This window comes from Gopherus evgoodei, chromosome 1, assembly GCF_007399415.2.
Source record: "Gopherus evgoodei ecotype Sinaloan lineage chromosome 1, rGopEvg1_v1.p, whole genome shotgun sequence".
NCBI lineage: Eukaryota > Metazoa > Chordata > Testudines > Testudinidae > Gopherus > Gopherus evgoodei.
This window is the reverse complement of record NC_044322.1, coordinates 336,341,886-336,360,585: the sequence shown is the minus strand read 5'-3', so window position 1 is coordinate 336,360,585 and position 18,700 is coordinate 336,341,886. Positions and strand designations below refer to the sequence as shown.

The 18,700-nt window shown below is 45.7% G+C and overlaps 1 protein-coding gene across 1 annotated transcript in view; it reads right to left on the bottom strand.

The window, feature by feature from the left end:
• The window catches only part of CELSR1 (cadherin EGF LAG seven-pass G-type receptor 1), a 300,277-nt gene extending 285,648 nt beyond the window's left edge, over positions 1-14,629 (bottom strand). Inside the window, 2 exon segments of the mRNA XM_030537007.1 lie at positions 11,724-14,114; positions 14,117-14,629. Of these exon segments, the coding sequence (XP_030392867.1) occupies positions 11,724-14,114; positions 14,117-14,405 (2,680 nt within the window). The 5' untranslated portion in view covers positions 14,406-14,629.
• Positions 14,630-18,700: the final 4,071 nt, after the last annotated feature.

The following is an 18,700-nucleotide window of genomic DNA, read 5'->3' as shown; positions in this document are numbered from 1 at the left end:
AAGAGCACTAAACCTCTGTAATCACAAGTAGCGCAGACAAACTATTTGAATACAATTCAACAATTCCAAATAACAACTGATGTTCTGCTAAACAGCAGAATTAGAACACAAAACACACTGGACTGAGAGAGCCAGTTTGCAGCCCTCATGAGAAAAGATCTCTGTATTTCATTTACAATTTTGACTAGGCTGACTGTTCACTCTATTTCTCTTATCTAAAAATGAGCGACTATATATATTTTATTCATCTCTCAGAGATTCACCTCCCCCAACTTTAAAAAAAAATGCCATACATGTGAGAGAACTGTAATATGTCATATACAGTAGAACCTCAGAGTTACAAACACTTCGGGAATGGAGGCTGTCCGTAACTCTGAACTACATTAGGGTGCTTGTATGAGGTAAATTGAAAAATACTATTTTTTTTTTACAATGCAAATATTTGTAATAAAAAAACAGAAAGTGTGCACTGTACACTTTATATTGTGTTGTAATTGAAATCAGTATATTTGAAAATGTAGAAAAATATCCAAAAATATTTATAATACATTTAAATTGGTATTCTATTATTGACAGTGTAAATAAAACTACGATTAATCATGCTTTTTTTTAATTTCACGATTAATTTTTGTAATCGTTTGACAGTCCTAGTTATGAACTTTTGACTTTGTGGAGTGAGATTCAGAAATACAATTATATTGTGTTTAGTACATCTCAGTCAACGACATATTAGTGTAGAAATGTCCTGTTAAAGGTTTGTAGCAAAAATAATAGATGTACATAACGCATTATGTATACATAGGATATAGATAGAAACAAATATCTTCAGTGCTGGTTACTTTTCACAGTAACACTTTTCAAAAGGATTATGATGAACAGAGAAATGTTAACCTCACCATTTTGTATGATTTATTTCAATTGGCAAAAGCTATTGCTGTCTTTTTGCTTTAATATGTGTTTCCTTCCATTTAATTCCTGAATTTCATAGGAGTGGTATATTTTTGTTTCAACAGACAGGAAAACATTTGCTGCTAGCAGAGCAAAATATTTCATGGAAACATATTGACAATATAATGCTGTATTGAGATAAAGGGACCTCTGCTACTGAAAGGTAAAAAAACAATAACTTAGGCACAGTGACAGGTAACTCATAGCTATAAACTTTTTTTTTTTATTAATTGTGATCACCAGAAAAAAACCACATAAAATGTTCACTTTTTAAAGAATAGTATGGTCCAGAGTTCATCTGCTACTCTACACTTGTGAGCTAACAGACACTAAAACAAAAGGTACATACAAACATTTATAAGGGCCATGTGTTCCCCTCGACTTCCCCAAATGAAATGGAACAAACAGCAATGAATCTGCATGGGTGAAAAAGGGAAGAGGGAAGCACCAGTTATATTGCATACTCCCCACTTTCTCCTGAGCCCACAGAATACCCTCCACCACTGCTCCATAGATAGGGAGGGGCCACTCTTTCTACACTTATCCTCTTAATTAACTCTTTGAGAATTCCAGAAGTAGGTCAGTGCTGACCACCTATTAATATCCCCTCCACCTCTTGGTGGTCCCCTGCCCTTCAAGGAAGTAGATGGGGAGGACAGGGAGTGGCAGCCACAGATATTTTGGGACAACTATTCTTCCAGATACTCCTCCCCTAAAAAGAAAAGTTCCCCAAAACATCAGTCTATATTTTGGAGAATGAAATTTGCAACATTTCATGAGTAGGAGAGGTTCAGAGGAGGGATAAAAACTCAGCAATGTTTCTTTCTCAGGAACAGCAACTGCTACAGCTTGTGCACTCCCCTCAGGGCTGGCAGTGAAGATGTGTGGTGGGGACTGTGACATTACACCCCATATTCTTCACAGAAATATTGTTGTGATATGAATATGACATAACTAAGATGTGTTTTGTGCAATATGGGTCATGTGAGGTATCACTGAAAAGGTCATGATTTACTAAATGTGTTTATCCAATTTGTACGCATGTATCATTTCTGTATCAAAAGTCAGGAATATTGTCCATGTAATAATTACAACTGTGTGGGTATGTGCTTGGGAAATGCCCACCAGACAGTAAGCAATCAACATTAATGGGCCATTAGGAAAAGATAATGAGTTTTTGGAAGATGTGGATCCCCCATCTTCCAAGGACCACCGGAAACAAAGGCTTCCCGCCTTATGTAAATTCTATTTAAGGCTGGGAAGCAAGGCAATTTGGGCTCTCCATTTGCCTCCCCACCTGAGATGGAAGACTGCTGAAAGCTCCTGAAGAAACCAAGGAGTTAAGCTAGGGGAAGGCAAGGTCTGAGTCCAGGTTGAGAACAGGGGTCTAGCCTGTAAAGAGACATAACTGGAACTCTGAGCTGCAGAAACTCTACAACCTGCCTAAACAACATTTAGGGTGAGAAATTACTATGTGTAACCAGTTTCTTTTGTGTATTAAGCTTAGTTTGTGTGTTTTGTTTTATTTGCTCAGTAATCTGCTTTGTTCTGTTTGCCATTCCTTATAATCACTTAAAATTTATCTTTTGTAGTTAATAAACTTATTTCTTGTGTATAACATAACCCAGTTTGTGCAATTCATATCTGGGAGTGGATGGGACAAGAAGCTGTGCATCTCTCTTTCCACACTGAGGGAGAGGGTGAATTTTTATGAGCTTGCGCTGTGCAGATCTTTCTGTACAGCACAAGACAATATTATTTTGGGTTTATACCTCAAAGGAGGTATGCATGGGAGTGCTGGGCAATCCCCGAGCCAATTCCCCCACACAGAGCTGATCTCAGTGTCTCTGTGTTCATTTTCAGCTGGGTGCCCTTACCTGTGTGTGTGTGTGTTAGAAAAGGCTTGAGGGCCTGGCACAGCGGAAAGGGTAAGGCAATCCTGGTGGAGCGGGTAGAACCAGTGGGACCACAGCACACCAGGTGGCATCCCAGATGGGGGGTTCAACCTGCCACAGGGAGGGACAGATCATAGCCCCATGGAGTAGCTCCTGTCATCATGCAGTCAGGTAGTGCTTTGGGGCAGGGACCATTTGTATCGCTTCCTGTTTGTATACTTCCCAGCAAAATGAAGTGCCAATCCTGATTAAGCCATTTGGACACTACCACGTTTTATATAAATGATGATGATTATTCCTTCATCATTTGAGTAACGTAAACTTCCTACAGCTTTGAGTCAGAAGACTTGTAAGAATTATGGACTATAATCATGCAGCTCTTTCATAGACAAACACAGACTAAATGTGATCAATAACAACTTACTCCCTGGTCTTTTTTAGTCTTCAGATTATTGCTGTTTCTCAGATTAGTTTACCATGGGATGCGCCAGCTATTGCACTTTCAAAGTTTTTCAAGACCAATGAGAATGTTCCAATTCTAAAATACAGTATTAGGCTATTTCCACTACACAGTGGGTTCTACATCCACATGATAATTTTGTAAGAAATCTCATGTGTCTGTACATCTTTATCCAAGCATCATGATAGAAATGGGAAGCATCAAAGGTCATCCATTCATAAGTACACTGTAATCTTATAATTGTATATAACCTGCAGGGATGTCATGGCCAACGATGTTCTACACTTATAGAATTTACTTCCCCAGTGGCTACAGGGAGGCTGCAGCAAGCAGTTCATGTGTTAATCTCTCCTTTGTTGATACCTGAAACCAGACCTTTTCCCCAAGCTACCAGTAACTTTGTGAATGATTCAAATGAAAGCAAGTTCTTGCAAAAAGGCAGAAACATAACTCATAAAGGAACTGGTTACTCTGCATAGCTGAAACAACACGAAAAACCCAAGCCCTCAGCATCTCTATAGCGCCTGATCCCAGATCACTGAAGTCACTGGCACAATTCTTTGTGAATCTAATAAAGCAAAATCAGCCATATAATAGAGATGCAAAACCCCAAAGATGTATACAGTCTACACTTCCATAAAGCAATGAAACATTGGACCTCATCACTTGGGGTCAGATCATGCATTCTTTGCAAACCCAAAATTACCTTCCAAAGTTTTCCCCCAACCCTCCTGTTGTATTTCCATGCCTTTTGTTCTTTTAACCTCAGACTCTGCTAAAAACATCATAGGTGTTTATAAAGCACTTATCACTGTAGTATCTGCCCCTCTGTTCATGAGGAAACTGCAGCCCAAAATTCAACAATATGCAAATAATACAAAACAAGGTGCACAACTTTCCGTTCTATTTGTATAGAAAGTGATTAAACTGGTAATGGGGTAACACTGGCATAATGACTTTTTAACTACAATAATGAAAATTATCCCTTGACAATCACTGAGTTAGAATAATAAACGTTTATTGCACCATTACATGAGTCTTATCTTAATTTGGGTTTGTTGGTGTTATAGTGACTTCATTAAATACCACTTTAATATCTAACGTAAGTCAGAAGAACATAAAAGGAAATATTGTTAGCTCACATACTTAGTGGTTTATTGAAAGTACATAATTGAACACAAACTTTGAGCATTGCCTTCTTTAAACATAACTATAAAATGCCAGTAATAACAACAGCTTGATATATAATTTAATTGCTCTTATCTGCTATAAAGACAATGGGGGGAGGCATAGTTCAGTGGTTTGAGCATTGGCTTGCTAACCCAAGATTGCGAGTTCAATCCTTGAAGGGGCCATTTAGGGAACTGGGGTAAAAATCTGTGTGGGGATTGGTCCTGCTTTAAGCAGGAGGTTGGACTAGATGACCTCCTGAAGTCCCTTCCAACCGTGATAGTCTATGATAATGTTCAAGTTCCTTAGTTATAATTATGATGAAATGTAAAAGTAAGGCTATGTGTCTGTCACAGAAGTCATGGATTCCGGGACTTTCTGTGATCTCTGTGACTTCTGCAGCAGCAGTTTGAGTGTGTGGGAGGGGGGGCTCAGGGCTGGGGCAGGGGGTTAGAGTACAGGGTGGTGCTTACCAGGGGCAGGGACTCCCCAGCTCATCCCTGCAGCTCCTAGTCAGAGTGGCCAGGGGGTTCCACGCGCTGCCCACACGTGCCACCCCTGCAGCTGTGGAGCTGGCGCTTGTTGCAGGAGCACCGTGCAGAGCTCCCCTGGCTGCCCTCTCCCCTACGAGCTACAGGGACATGCCAGTCAGAGCCAGGTAGGGAGCCTCGCACATCTACCCTCTCCCCAGCACCAGCAGGGGTTTCGGGCCACACATACCACAGCACCGTGGCCCAAGTTTTAGTTGGAGTATATAGTAAAGGTCATGGATAGGTCACAGGCAGTGAATTTTTGTTTACTGCCTGTGACCTGTCCATGACTTTTACTAAAAATACCCATGACTAAAATGTAGCCTTAATTATAACAAAATTCATTTACAATTGAAGTGTAGGCGATGTGCAAAATTAGTAGTAAATAAGATGCACAGTATATTAAGAAATTGTGTATTGAAGTTAGGTATTTGCTTTCAAAATTGAAAAATAGAGTTTTAGGTTCCAATCCTGCAATTTGCATTGGACAGGTAGACTACTGCTCCTACCAGAGACCTGTTAACCAAGGTGGGTTCCACAAAGGCACAACATTCCACCTGCACAATGTAAACTGCAGGATCAGGGTCTTAGCTACATTGACAATTAACTGAGGTACATAAGAAATATTTCATAGGTCTTTTTAGAACATTTATCACCATGATACCAAGCACCTAATGAAAAACAATTTACAATCAATTATTCACTGCTGGCATAAGAGTCAAAGCCCTAATTTCAAAAGTAGCTTAGGCACACAGGAGCCTAACTCTCATTGAAAGCCCTTGGAATTAGGCTTTCAAATTATTTTGGGAGAATGGGACTTTTGGCTCCTGTCTTAGGTGTTTTTGAAAATTGACCCTAAACTTCAAGCTCAAGTTTTGAGAAGGATTAAAAATGGAATTTTGCAGAAGTCCTATAATACTCCTCTCTAATTTACAAATTAATTTTTGTTTCAGTCATCTTTGCTTTCCATTTCTGTGACCTCTCAGAAAGTTTCTCTCATCTTCCCAAAGTGATGATTTTGTTTCTACTACTGTGACCAAATGGCAGCACCAATAACCACCAAAAAAAAATCAAATGGCAATAATTTCACAGAGAGTGATGATCAGAACAGATTAGAAATAATCCAATGAATCATAATGAAGAAAATCAGCTGGTGAAAAATGTCTGCTGGCATTTAATTTTTTTACTTAGAGTTTTCTATTTTTTCTTATAGTACTGTTTTTTTCCAGAAGAGGAATCACAGATTTACTAGGGAAACAGTTTTAAATAATATTTATCAAACTTAAATTCATCTAACACCAACAAGTAGAAAAGTTTATCAGAACAAGCAGCTGAAAGGCCCATAAACCTTGTTATTTTTATTCAGTTTCCATGTTTCCTGTCATGCCTGAAAGCTTAAATGATTGAATGCTTTTGGTAAAAACATTTAATCTTCATACCGTTAGATCTCTGCAACTGGAGTTAGCAGCATGCTTAACTTTTGAAATATTTAAACTATTAAAAGATAAGTTACATACTGCAATGTTCTTTTGTCTTTTAAAAATATATTTTGAGGACATTTTCTCACAATCTGATATTAATACATTTTGGCAGTTTCAAGCTGACATGTCCCCAGAAATTCAAAATCTAAAATTATGTGTTCTGGGACAGTGATTTGAACAAATAAAATAATATGATTTGATATTAAAGCACTTCAGATACAAAACCAAGCACTATGAGTCCTCCTTCGAAAAATACCTCCAAAACCTCTACTGTGATCTGGGAAAAAGAGATTTGATTAAAGGGGCACCAGCACATGGGGGGGAGAGGAGGGGGGAAATCACACTTCTGTCTGAACGAGGTTTTCTTTTAAACTACTTTTCTACAAATAATATTTAAGATTGTTATGAGAGAGAAATTAGAGAAAAAATATCTTTTCCATTTATTTTGTGCATTTGACACACTGGTGTACAGTTATTTCATTATTTTACTCTGTATTCATTTACGCTCTGATCCTGAAAAAATATAGGTACATATACTGAACATTAGTGATGCAAGTTATCCCCTGAGATCAGTTGGAAATACTCATGATAGTAAAGTTAAGCGTGCACACAAGTGTTTGTGGGAGTCGGGCACTAAAAGTCCCATTCAACTGACAAGTGGATCCCTATGCAAGATTGAGTCCAGAATCAGTTTCCCACTCCTGTTGTTTTTTGTTTTCCTTCCCACAGCCATAGGCGTGGGAACTAGGGGTTTGGGATGGGGGTGAAGGAATGCTGCAGCACCCCCAGATTTTACGCGGGGCCCGGCTGCCAGCTCCAGCCTCAGCCCCCTTGCTCTATCTGCATCTCCCCACTCCTGGAGACATAGCCCTGCTCCAGGCCCCAGTTCTGATGAGTGGCGCAGGGTAAAAAGTTGGGGACCACTGCTTTACAGTTTCGCTGGCTTTCAGCACCCCCACTATAAAAAATGCCCAGCACTGCTGCCCACAGCACAAGAGGAAAAAAATATAATTTTTTAATACAGGAAAATGTTACTATAAACCGTTAAAATTATCAGGGGGGAAATTAGAGGCAGATGCTTTATCTAGAACTACCTTTAACTCATTTTCACAAACTGACTAGACTGCAAGTTGACGATGTCCCTTTAATTTTTGCTCATGTTGTTATAGGTGAAGAGAAAGAATATTAGTTCATAATCCTGATAATTTTACTAATTTCATGATTTGTAACAACACTAAAGCAATTGCAGATTCTGAAATTCAAAACCCTCTAGGATCCCCAGCATGAAATCCTGACCACATTGAACTCAATGGTAAAACTCCCATTAACTTCAGTGGGGTGAGTATTTCATCCCAACTATTCAAAAATTCACACCTCGTGATCCCACACACAGGCAAGGGAAATATAAGGCCAGACCACTCCTTCCTGTAGAAAAGTCCAGAGCAGGTGTAAAATAGAGGACAACCATGAGATTTCTTTCCAAACTTTCCAGCAGTAGAGGCTGGGACAGGATTTCTCCCCATTTTCCTGCAGAATAAACTGGGGCCCAGAGATCCACTGCTATCCAGGTTCCCCTGCACTTAGCTCATGCCTTATGAAAGGAAATTTCATGCATGGAGGGGACCAGCTCAAAGACTAATTTTCCTCTGCCTTTCAAGAACATTCTCCGCTGGTTGCCAGAGGAAAAGATGTACATTAGTGACAGTCACCCACACAACCTCATCACAGGTAGGTTTCCCTCTCTGTGCACCTATCCCAGACTTTGTTGTGGCTTTCAGAGGCATCTAGGGCCAGAGAAACAGTGCCACAGCACAGGAAAATCTACACACAGAGGAATCCCTCTTTCTAGACTGTATGGCCAGAGTCTTAGGGCAGGTCTACACTATAGAGGTATACACTATTGACTCTGGGAGTCAATTTAGCGGGTCTAGTAAAGACCCGCCAAATCAACAGCAGATCGCTCTCCAGTCGACCTCTGTACTCTTTTCGTCAGGGGTAGAGTAAGGTAAGTCGCTGGGAGATTTTACCCATCGACCCCCCGCAGTTCAGACCCCGTGGTAACTAGACCTAAGGTACGTAGACTCCAGCTACATTATTCACACTGCTGGAGTTGCGTCGCGTAGGTCGACTTACGCTGTAGTGTAGACATAGCCTCAGTATGGCTTCCGCAGATATCCATGCTGTTGAAAGTGACCATGTTTTTAAATGAAGTGGGTCTCTCATTTTCAAATTTCACTACATCTATAATTCTGTTTCCTGTTAAAAAATCTCTGGAAAAAACAATACAACTTTGGACTTTTGTTTGCCAAATAAAAACATGCATTTTGAAAAGTCAAATTCAGATCAAATAAAAGAATGCTGTTTTATCCAAATGTCAAAGTCCCAAGTTAATGTAATTGTATAGTACAGAGGTGGCCAAACCCTGGCTCGCAAGCTGCAAGCGGCTCTTTTACAGTTAAAGTGCAGCTCGCAGAGCTTCCTCCACCCATCCCCTTTCCTTTCTCCACCTACCAGACTGGAGTGGGGTGAGCTCGGGACCTCCGCCTTGCAGCGCCATGGGGTAGCGGGGTAGGATTCTGTCCCATGGGGTGCACCTGGTCGGGCTCGGGGCTTCAGCAGGAGTGGGGCTGAAGCCCTGAGCCCTGGCAGGCACCCTGGCTCTCAAAATTCTGTTGTCATACTGACCCTCTGAGTCGCATAAGTTTGGCTAGCCCTGGTATAGTATGTCTCATCTCACTTGTCTAAGACCTATCACATCTGATAAACTTAATTTTTTATTACACACACAAACATACACTTATCCACAGTGCCTTCACAGCAAACCTCAGATGTAGCCCATGCCAGAAGGTGAAAACATGATTGCATTTCCATATGTCCCATAAGAGTCCATATAAAGCTCAACTCCCAAAGACTGACAGAACTTTTGCCTGAATCAGGATTGCTTGCTTGGGCTGATAGGTAGGTTAATGATCACCCAACAGACACATTCTTCAGTTAACTACAGATAACAATATTGAGTATTTCACTCCAAGTCCGTTCATCTCTCCGGTTCACTTGTTAAAAGAAACAGGAGAAAGTGGAGAGGTGAGAGTTTCCTAAATGGAATCACAAGGTCTGTAGACCTCTGCCCTCTTAAATACCTCTATGAAGCAATCTTTTCCCACACACAGAAAACTTTTCAAAAACAGTATCAAACTGACTTTGATGCCTGTCAAAATTACTTAAGAATGCTGATGAAAACGCCTCTTTCAAATATCCCCCGGGGGGTGCAGCTGTGATAGGGATAACCAGTTTTGAATATTACAAAGGCGTTTCAGTGCTCACGTTCTCACAAACTGCAATAACATATGCATTACTCATCATAGTCATATTACGAGACATCATAAAACAGCAGTTTAACTGTGTTCTAAGCATTCATGCCTCCATTTCCATATTTTTATATATATTTCACCCATTGAAATCTGCATAAATGGATGAAGACATTATTAGCATGAGAAAGGAATGCTATCATCTTCTACTTCTATTCCATATGCTCTCCCCAACTAGTCCATTTTAATCACCTTTCCAGCCTTCTTGCTTTTTGTCCAATTCTTTATCTCCTACTCTTAGATAAGAAGCTACTGCTTTCCGTCAGCTGGTTCAGGCTGATTATGACCATGTAAATCACATGTATGCCTTATTTCAAACTTACAAGCCAATTGCCTGTTTTTCTGTAAGCTTTCAAAGAATGTGGAAATAACATTTATGAGCTAATTTTACCACAATAGTTCCCTTCTAGCATTTTGCAGGAAATATGAACCCATTGCCAGATGACACAAATAACTCCAGTGACTGGAGTTAACACCACTTTCCTTTACCCTGCAGCAAACAAAGACCCTGATCGTGCAAACATGACAGCATAGCGCTCTCTACCATGAAGTCCCACTTATCTCAGTGACGCTAATACAGTCGCAAGTGTTGCCAGGATTGCGCCATATTTAGATATCTGAATGATTTGTGTTAAGAAAAGATATCATTACACACACTTAGTACTTACATATCCTACTTCACATAAAAGAACACAAATATTAGCGTTAGGCTGCAGGGAAAATGTTGCTCATGATGGGCCTTTGAAGGCAACAAGAGTTGCACAGGATCAGGCCCATGATAAAGACAGCATAGTGGAATTTGGGGAGGAGACTAGTCACTGCATTATTGATGCACTGTACGTACCATAATTACGAAGAGTAATTCCAAAATGAACTGCACTTTCTCCTCAGTTTCTTGTTTTTTTCTATGAGGATTGTCTTACAAGTTATTTAAAATACTGTATTGTAAAACAAAACAGTAACAATTTAGGACTTGCATACATATGTCAATTCACTGTATAATTTAAAGCCACTGTACCTACTACCACAATAAATAAAATTACTGTGACACATACTAGATTAGTTAAGCCTCAAAGACAAAAAAGAAAACTTTCAATACTTATTTTGGTGACATTGTGTGCCAACGAACATCCTCAGTTACACCAAAGCAACACCACTGAAATTAACTGTGTTATACAGCTGTAACTGACTGTTTTTGCAGAAGTCATTTTCTAAGGATGTAAACAAAAGGCAAAAATTTTGGTTGCTGGTGCAAATGGGTGACACTCCACCGCCTTCAGTGGAGTTTTGCCCATGTTACACTAGTACAAAATTTGACCCAAAATCTGAAGATTTACTAGACATCTTTCCCAGCATTGAAAAGGAAATAATCAAATATGTTTTAACTTCTTATTAATAATAAAAAAAATAGCAAACCCTTAACTCTTATGTACAGTGCACTCGCTAATTTTACTTGTTACTATTCTTATGTATAATACATTATAGGAGTAAGTCTAAACATTAAATGTAAGTCAATCAATGAGAGCTGTGCATTCTTAGCATCTTTAAAAATCAGGTCACTTAATAACTCTATGCATCCACATCTGAAAGTTTTAGCCTAAATAGCTAACTATGCCCAGGGAATATATTTTGCACTCAAGCTCTGTATGTTTTTCCCTATGATTCAAAATATCACTGGCTAAATACACCTCAACATACTATTCACTTCAGTCCTCAGCACATAGCTTTGATACATTCTTGTGGCTCCTCCCCAGAAATTTCACAAATAAGCCACTGCCCCAGGAAATTAAAAGTTGTTGCTGCCTGTACCAGTATGCTGATCCAATAAACAAAGTTCTCATACATTATTATCCCCTGCCAAGTTTTCTTACCCGAGACTGACACTTTCATGAGAGCTTCCAGGGGTCTGTTGTTGTCTAGATCTCGACTGAGTTTGAGTTCCCCAGTGGCAGAGTCCAGGAGTAGCAAGTTCAACTCATTACCCTGAACAAAAGTGTAGGCCAGGCTGTCGGACACATCAGGGTCATAGGCTGGGATCTTGCCAATCACTCCAGAGGGGAAGCTGTTAGACTTATTGGTCACATAGTTGTTGAAGAGGATCTGGAAGTCCTGCAGCACAGGCGGGTTGTCATTCTGATCCAACAGACGAATGTGCACGGTGGCTCGGCTGACAAGCGGCGCTGAGGTGGCCTGCACCACAATCACATATTCCGTCCGGCTCTCATAATCCAGATCCATCAAGGCTGTGAGGTCACCATTGAGCAGGTCAAGCTGGAAGACCTCAGGAATGTTACCCTCCACAATCTGGTACATGATTTGTGCATTGGTCCCTTCGTCTGGGTCGGCCGCACTGATCCGTGCCACGATGGAGCCCACTGGGCTGTTCTCCTCCACAAAGATATCAAACTCATCCTGTTCAAAGACAGGTGGGTTGTCGTTGATGTCTAGCACAGTGACCTGGATATCCACAGAGGCTTTGAGAGGTGGGCTGCCTCTGTCCATGGCAAAGGCCCGCAGGCTGTAGACAGCCACATTCTCACGATCCAGCTTGCGCAGCGTGCGTATCACTCCAGAAGTGGGCTCGATGTAAAAGTCTCCATCGCCATCATCACCACCCTGGAAGGTGTAAAGGAGGCGGCCATTGAGGCCTGAGTCACGGTCGTTGGCAGACAGCTGAAGGACACTGGTGGAGAGTGGCACATCCTCAAAGATCGAGCCCTGGTAACGGTCACGCAGGAAGCGGGGAGCATTGTCGTTGGCATCCAGGATGAGGATCTCCACGTAGGTGGTGTCAGATTTCTGAGGGATCCCATTGTCACGAGCTGTAATGGCCAATGTGTAAGAGGCTTGGTCCTCGTAGTCTAGCTCCATCAGGGTGGTGATAGTGCCCATGTCCGGGTCAATGCGGAATTGAGGAATGTTATCCTCCAAAATGTACGTGATCCTGGCATTTTCCCCTGTGTCTTCATCGGTGGCACTGATGGTCACAATAGAGGTGCCAATGGGCTTGTCCTCACTGACGCTCACCGTGTAATGGGAGCTCTGGAAGACTGGGCGGTGTGTGTTGGCATCGGTGACATTGATGAAGACCTGGACAGTATCAAAGAGTGTGCCATCTGACGCAGTAACTGTCAGCACATACTGCCTCTCCTGCTTGTAATCCAGGGGCAAGGCAAGGGTGATCAGCCCACCCCCACTCTGGCTGGTGATGGCAAAGCGATTCCTAGTGTTGCCACTGGTGATCTGGTAGGTCACTACACTGTTAATGTCGCTGTCCACTGCTATTAGAGTCAGGACACTGCTGCCCACTGCCGCATCCTCATTCAGCCTGAGCTGATAGACCTTCTCAGTGAAAGTCGGGTTGTTATCATTGACATCCAGGACCGTGACGGACACACTCGCTGAGGAAGTCATGACAGGCACTCCATGATCCCTAGCCTCTACACCAAAGTGATAGTTCTCCACAGTCTCTCGGTCCAGCTCAGCCGACACTGTAATCCAACCAGTGCTGTTATTGATCTGGAATGGGAACCCAGTCTCTCCACCTGGGGACCCCACACCAGGAGATCGGGACAAGTCTATAAGTTTGTACTCCAGACGGGCATTGTCTCCAGAATCAGCATCCACTGCCTGAACGTGCAGCACGGAGTAGCCCAGTGGCACGTTCTCCAGCACTGTGGCCTGGAAGGGGGTGCTGACAAAAATAGGGGCATTGTCATTCACATCCACCACTTGCACAGATACCATCCCACTAGAGTTAATCAGAGGGGGCCTGCCCCCATCCTGGGCTTTGATTCTCAGTGTGTACTCACGGATGGTCTCATAGTCCAGAGGATTGATCAGGTCAATGGCACCTGAGAAAGAGTGGATATAGAATTGGCCTTTGAGGTTGCCACTCACAATGCTGTAGTGCACCTGGGCATTGCTGCCCCTGTCCCGGTCAGTCGCTTGCACCTGCAGCACTTGGCTGTTCACCGGGGCATCCTCTGGCACCTGAACCAAGTAGCGTTTTTCACTGAACTGTGGGTAGTTGTCATTCTCATCCTCCACAGTGATGTGTACTGTAGCTGTGGCACTACGGGGACCTGGTTCCTTTCCTTGGTCATTGGCTTCTACCACCAGGTGGTACTCAGAGACCTCCTCACGATCCACAGGGGCACGGGTCCTCACTACTCCAGAGCGAGGGTCAATCTCAAAGACACCATCCCCAGCACCTGGCTCCAGCAGGCGGTAAAGCATGTTGGCGTTGGCCGGGGCATCCCATCTGTGGCACGGATAGTCAGCACCTCGTAACCACCTCCAGGTTCTCCCGGATGGTCCTCCCGGTATACAGGCTGCTCGAACACTGGCCCATGGTCATTGGTGTCACTCACAGTCACAGTCAAGTAGGTGGTGGCTGAGCGGCGGCGGGGGGAGCCCTGGTCAGTTGCAGTCACCTTCAGCACGTGGGTGTCCTTGGTCTCCCGGTCCAGGCTGCGTGTAGTGACCACGCTGCCCGTCTCTGGGTCGATAGAGAAGTAGTCATTGGAACGCTCGTCAAAGAGCGCCTCCATGGAGTAACCAGCTGGCCTGCCTCCCCCTCGTCCGGGTCCTGGGCCCGCAGGGCGATCACCTGGGTACCTGCAGGCTCATTCTCGGGGATGGAGACCTGGTAGCTGGGCAGCTGGAACTGCGGAGGGCTGTTCACACTTCTCTTCCTCCGAGGCCCCTGGAGAGAAGGATCCCAGCCGCCCTGCTCTTCTGTCCACAATCCCTGGGGCCCCAGCTGCAGGTTGGGCGCTTCCCCCTTCCCTGCACCCATCGCTCCTCCCTCCTTTCCCCTCGCACCCACAGGCTCCAGTTCCCCCCAAGTCCTCTCCTCCTCCTCCTCACCCTCTGCCCCGGGTGACGGGGCGCGCTCCAACCCCAGCTGGAGGAGGATCTCCCCCCGTGTCCTCCTCAAGGCACAGACCAGCTGCAGAGGGGACTCCCCGGCGGGCTCCAGGCAGCACTGAGGCCTCCCCCCTGCCTCCTGCTCGCCGCAGCCCCGGGGGAGGTGGTCCGGGCACCTGCAGGCAGGGAAGCTGGTCAGGGCCGTGAGGGCAGAGCGCAGGTCCCCGGCGGGCCCTGGGGGCAGGTGCCGGCTGGCGGCGGGGAAGCAGAGCGGGGCGGGGAGCTGCCCCGGGGACAGCCGGGCGGCGAGCCGGGGCCGCGCCAGGCCCCCGCTGCCTGCCCCCCGGTATCGGCGGGGGCAGCCCGGGCTGTGCAAGTAGACGGCCAGGCGGAGCGAGAGCAGCACCCCGGAGCGCTGGGCAGCGATGCGCACGTGGAGAGGCAGCGGGTTGCGCTCCAGCCGCGCGCAGCCCGAGGGGCTCGCCGGGCAGCCCCCGCCGGCCGCCCAGCTGCGCCTCAGCTGCCCCGCGGCCGTCAGCTCCACCGCCTCCCGCAAGCGCCGGGCCGTCAGCGCCTCGTCCAAGCTGTACAGCCAGCCGGGCCCCAGGGAGACATCCAGCAGCAGGTCCCCGGCGCGCCCGGCGCCGCAGGAGAGGTGCAGCTCCCAGCCCCCCGCGGGCACCAGCCGGATGAGCAGAGCCAGCCACGAGAGCCAGGTGGCGGCGGGCACCGTCAGCATCTCTGAGTGTTAGGCGGCAGCAGCGATCCCAGCCAAAGGGCTCCTGCAAAATCCATCCACCCCCGTGGCCGGCTCATCCGCCCTCAGCCATGAGCAGCGGGGCCGGGGGACCCTGGCCTTGTCCTCCTCTGCCAGGCGGGGCCGCTCCCTCAGAGCCCCGCGGCGGGGAACATCGCTTGGGACCCGGCTGGAGAAATGCAACTTTTCCACCTTAAAGTTTAAAGTGAGTTCAAAATGGCTCCTCTCCTCCTCCCACTGCTGCTCCCGACAGGGTGATTAGCATAAACCTGCTACTCGCCGCTTTAAAAACAATCGCACGCCTGCTGCCTGGCAGCCTCTCTCCTCCAGCGGGACCCGCCTTGGCAGCGCACGCTGCCTTCCAGAAACTGAATCGAGCAGGGTCCGGTGTAAATCCTCGCGGTGACGGCGATTCTGGGATCAGCGCTCGCCTCCCTCTCCAACAGGCACGACCCCTTGCAAACGCATCCCCTTCAGCCTGCTCCTTCGCCCGAGCGGGGCTTCCCCTTTCCAGCTACTGTTCCTGGGTCTTGCGGCAGGGGCTCCTCCGTACGGGCAGCGGGTGTCCGTCCTGGGCAGCAGCTCCGAGCAGCTTTGGTGGCGTTAATAAAAGGCCATCGATCTGGAGTGGCCGCGGAGTGCCACCCGGCAGTGTCGCCAGGCGGAGTTTGCTTGTGTCCGGCAGCAGCAGCAGCCTGTGCGTTTAAAATCCCCGGGAAGTTGCCCAGAGATCAGCTCGCAGCGATTTCCTGCTGTTGCTTCTCTCTGCCTATCTCACTCCCTTTTCCCCCATGTTTGTTCCCGCGGAGCTACTGAAAGGTGCAGGGTGTTACTATCTCTATGGAGACCACAGGTCTCTAAAGCTGGCTCGGGGGAGAAAAGGCTGCAACCAGTGCCCGGGGCGGAGATTCCTCTCTTTGCATTCAGTGCAGCTGCAACCTGAAGGGCGGAGGCGTTGCCGAAGCGGGTGCAAAAGATATAATGAGCCAGTGAGAGAGTAGCCGGTGGGGTTGGATGATTTGCTGACTCTGTTGCAGCTTGCGGGGGTGCAGAGCGCTCTGCTGGCCCCGGGGCACAAGTACAGAGATCAGAGAGCGAGCCGGGCTGTTGGCACGCCCCCTGTGCAGAACGTTGACCTGCCGAAGAGACCCGCTGACATTGGCTGTGCACGTGCTGGCTCCTAGTCACCAGAAGCCAGGTGCAGCTCCCTCAGAGCACGGAGCTGTGAGAGTAACCGCGGCCTCACCTGCCTTCCCGTTGCCATCACATGCACTACAGCTGCTTCCGTGCAGCATGCTGCATCCCCATAAGCAACATGCCTTGCTTTGGCGTGTTTGTTTGTTTGTTTGCAGGAAGCTGGGTGGTTTTTTTGTATAGAGACCCCACTCTGAGAACAGACTCAAAAGAGCAAGAAGGGCTATTCTCATAGCTGTGTAGCTCAGTTTTCTCCCCATTCCCAATCATAAGGGTATTAGTGTGTTTGCACTGACCTGTCCCCCTATCTATGGCATCTGTGAATACTAAAACATTCATTAAGTTTTCTATGTTGTAGCCTGGGGGGAGGGCGATGTTACTTCCAAATCAGTGTTCCCTTCTCCTTCATCTTTTTATTGCTTGGGAGACCTTCCCCCCAGCCTATTGTGCAGGAGACAGCTGCAATGAGGAGGGTTGTCCATCTAAAAGTTGTGACCACACTGCCCTTCCTATGGGCTGGGCTGCACTGGGACATCTTGCTGCACTCTGTAGGTGTTGTAGGTAGTGATGGAAAACAATCCCTTCACTGCTGGAGTGACTGGAGCTAAATTTCTCCCAGTGATCCCCTTAACAGCTAGAACAACTCCATTCTACAGGATGTGAGTTTGGTGATCAGTAAATGGGTAGGGCAGGGCAGGCTAAGCCTCCCCTATCCCAGGCCTTGGCTCTACCCATGTTCTACCCTGAGGCCTTGCCTCTCTCCCCTGAAGCCGGCAGGGGCTCAGCTCCAGCCAGCAGCCTGGAGCTCGGGCCTGCCAGCGGCCAGTGCTCAAGCCAGTGGCTTGGCCCAGTGCTGGGACTGGTCTGTGGCTCGGTGCAGCCGGTGATTTGAGGTGGCTGGGGCAGGGTTCCCCTGGCCACTGCGAGGAGGAGGCCTCAGGGTTCCCACTGTGTGTGTGTGTGTGGGGGGGGTGCTGTGGGCAGGGCTGGTGAGTCAGCTTCCCCAAATGGGAGGTTCACCCGCCACCCCAATGGTACGCTTTCATCTAAAGCAGTTCTGAACCAATGTCACAGTTGGATGCTAAAGAGCATTATGTCCCTGGAGGTGCCATCTTCAGAGGAAGAATAAAACAAAGTTGCAGAATACCCTAAACATAATTTACTCCCAAAAAGATGTAAAGTGTCTTTTATTGTAAAGAGAATAAGCAGATAATCTAGAAAACAGGATATGTTCTGAACTAATGGATTTTAATAAACATGGACTGGTACATTAAGACACTAATATATTTGGTTTCTATGGTCCAATATTTTCCAAGTATTAGACCACGACTCCTTGGTTTTGTGGTTGACCAGTGTATCATAATCATTCTGCAACACCTCTCTAAGTTATCCACTAGCTTGCTGCAATACTGTTTCTGCCAACGTTATACTTAGTTTGGAAGTTATTTGCAATCTTTGCCGTACGATACTTTGCACTTGCAGGGACAGATGTGCCCTTTCACTAGCAGTCACTACTAACTACCCTTGCTAGCATAAGAAATAACCCTGTTACAGAAGATTCAAGAAAGATGACTGCAATGGTTTGGACACCTGTCAAGAATGGACCCAGAAAAGGTTCTATACGTGGCAGTACATACCAGCTTGGAAGGAACGAGCAGTAGAAGACCAAAGATGCCTTGGATAGACACCGTAAAGAATGACAGAACAAAAAAATTTTAAAGATGAACAAAGCCATGAAGCTAGGACAAAACAGAAAGTGGCTGAAAGATTTCATTCAGCCCCATCATCACTATTGATCTGACAGACAGGAATCAGAAAAGAAGATAGTATCACACCGTATACATTGTCACATTGTCCATCCATTTATTATTTAGCTAGTAGGTCTAGCTCCACCTAATGTTGCATGCAGAGTATCACTTTCTTAGTATGATATAATAAATGCATTGCAAATATTTAAGATAAATAGATGCTGTATAAATTTATCCATAGTAACCCTCTGAATTAGGAACTTGTCCTAATTCCTAG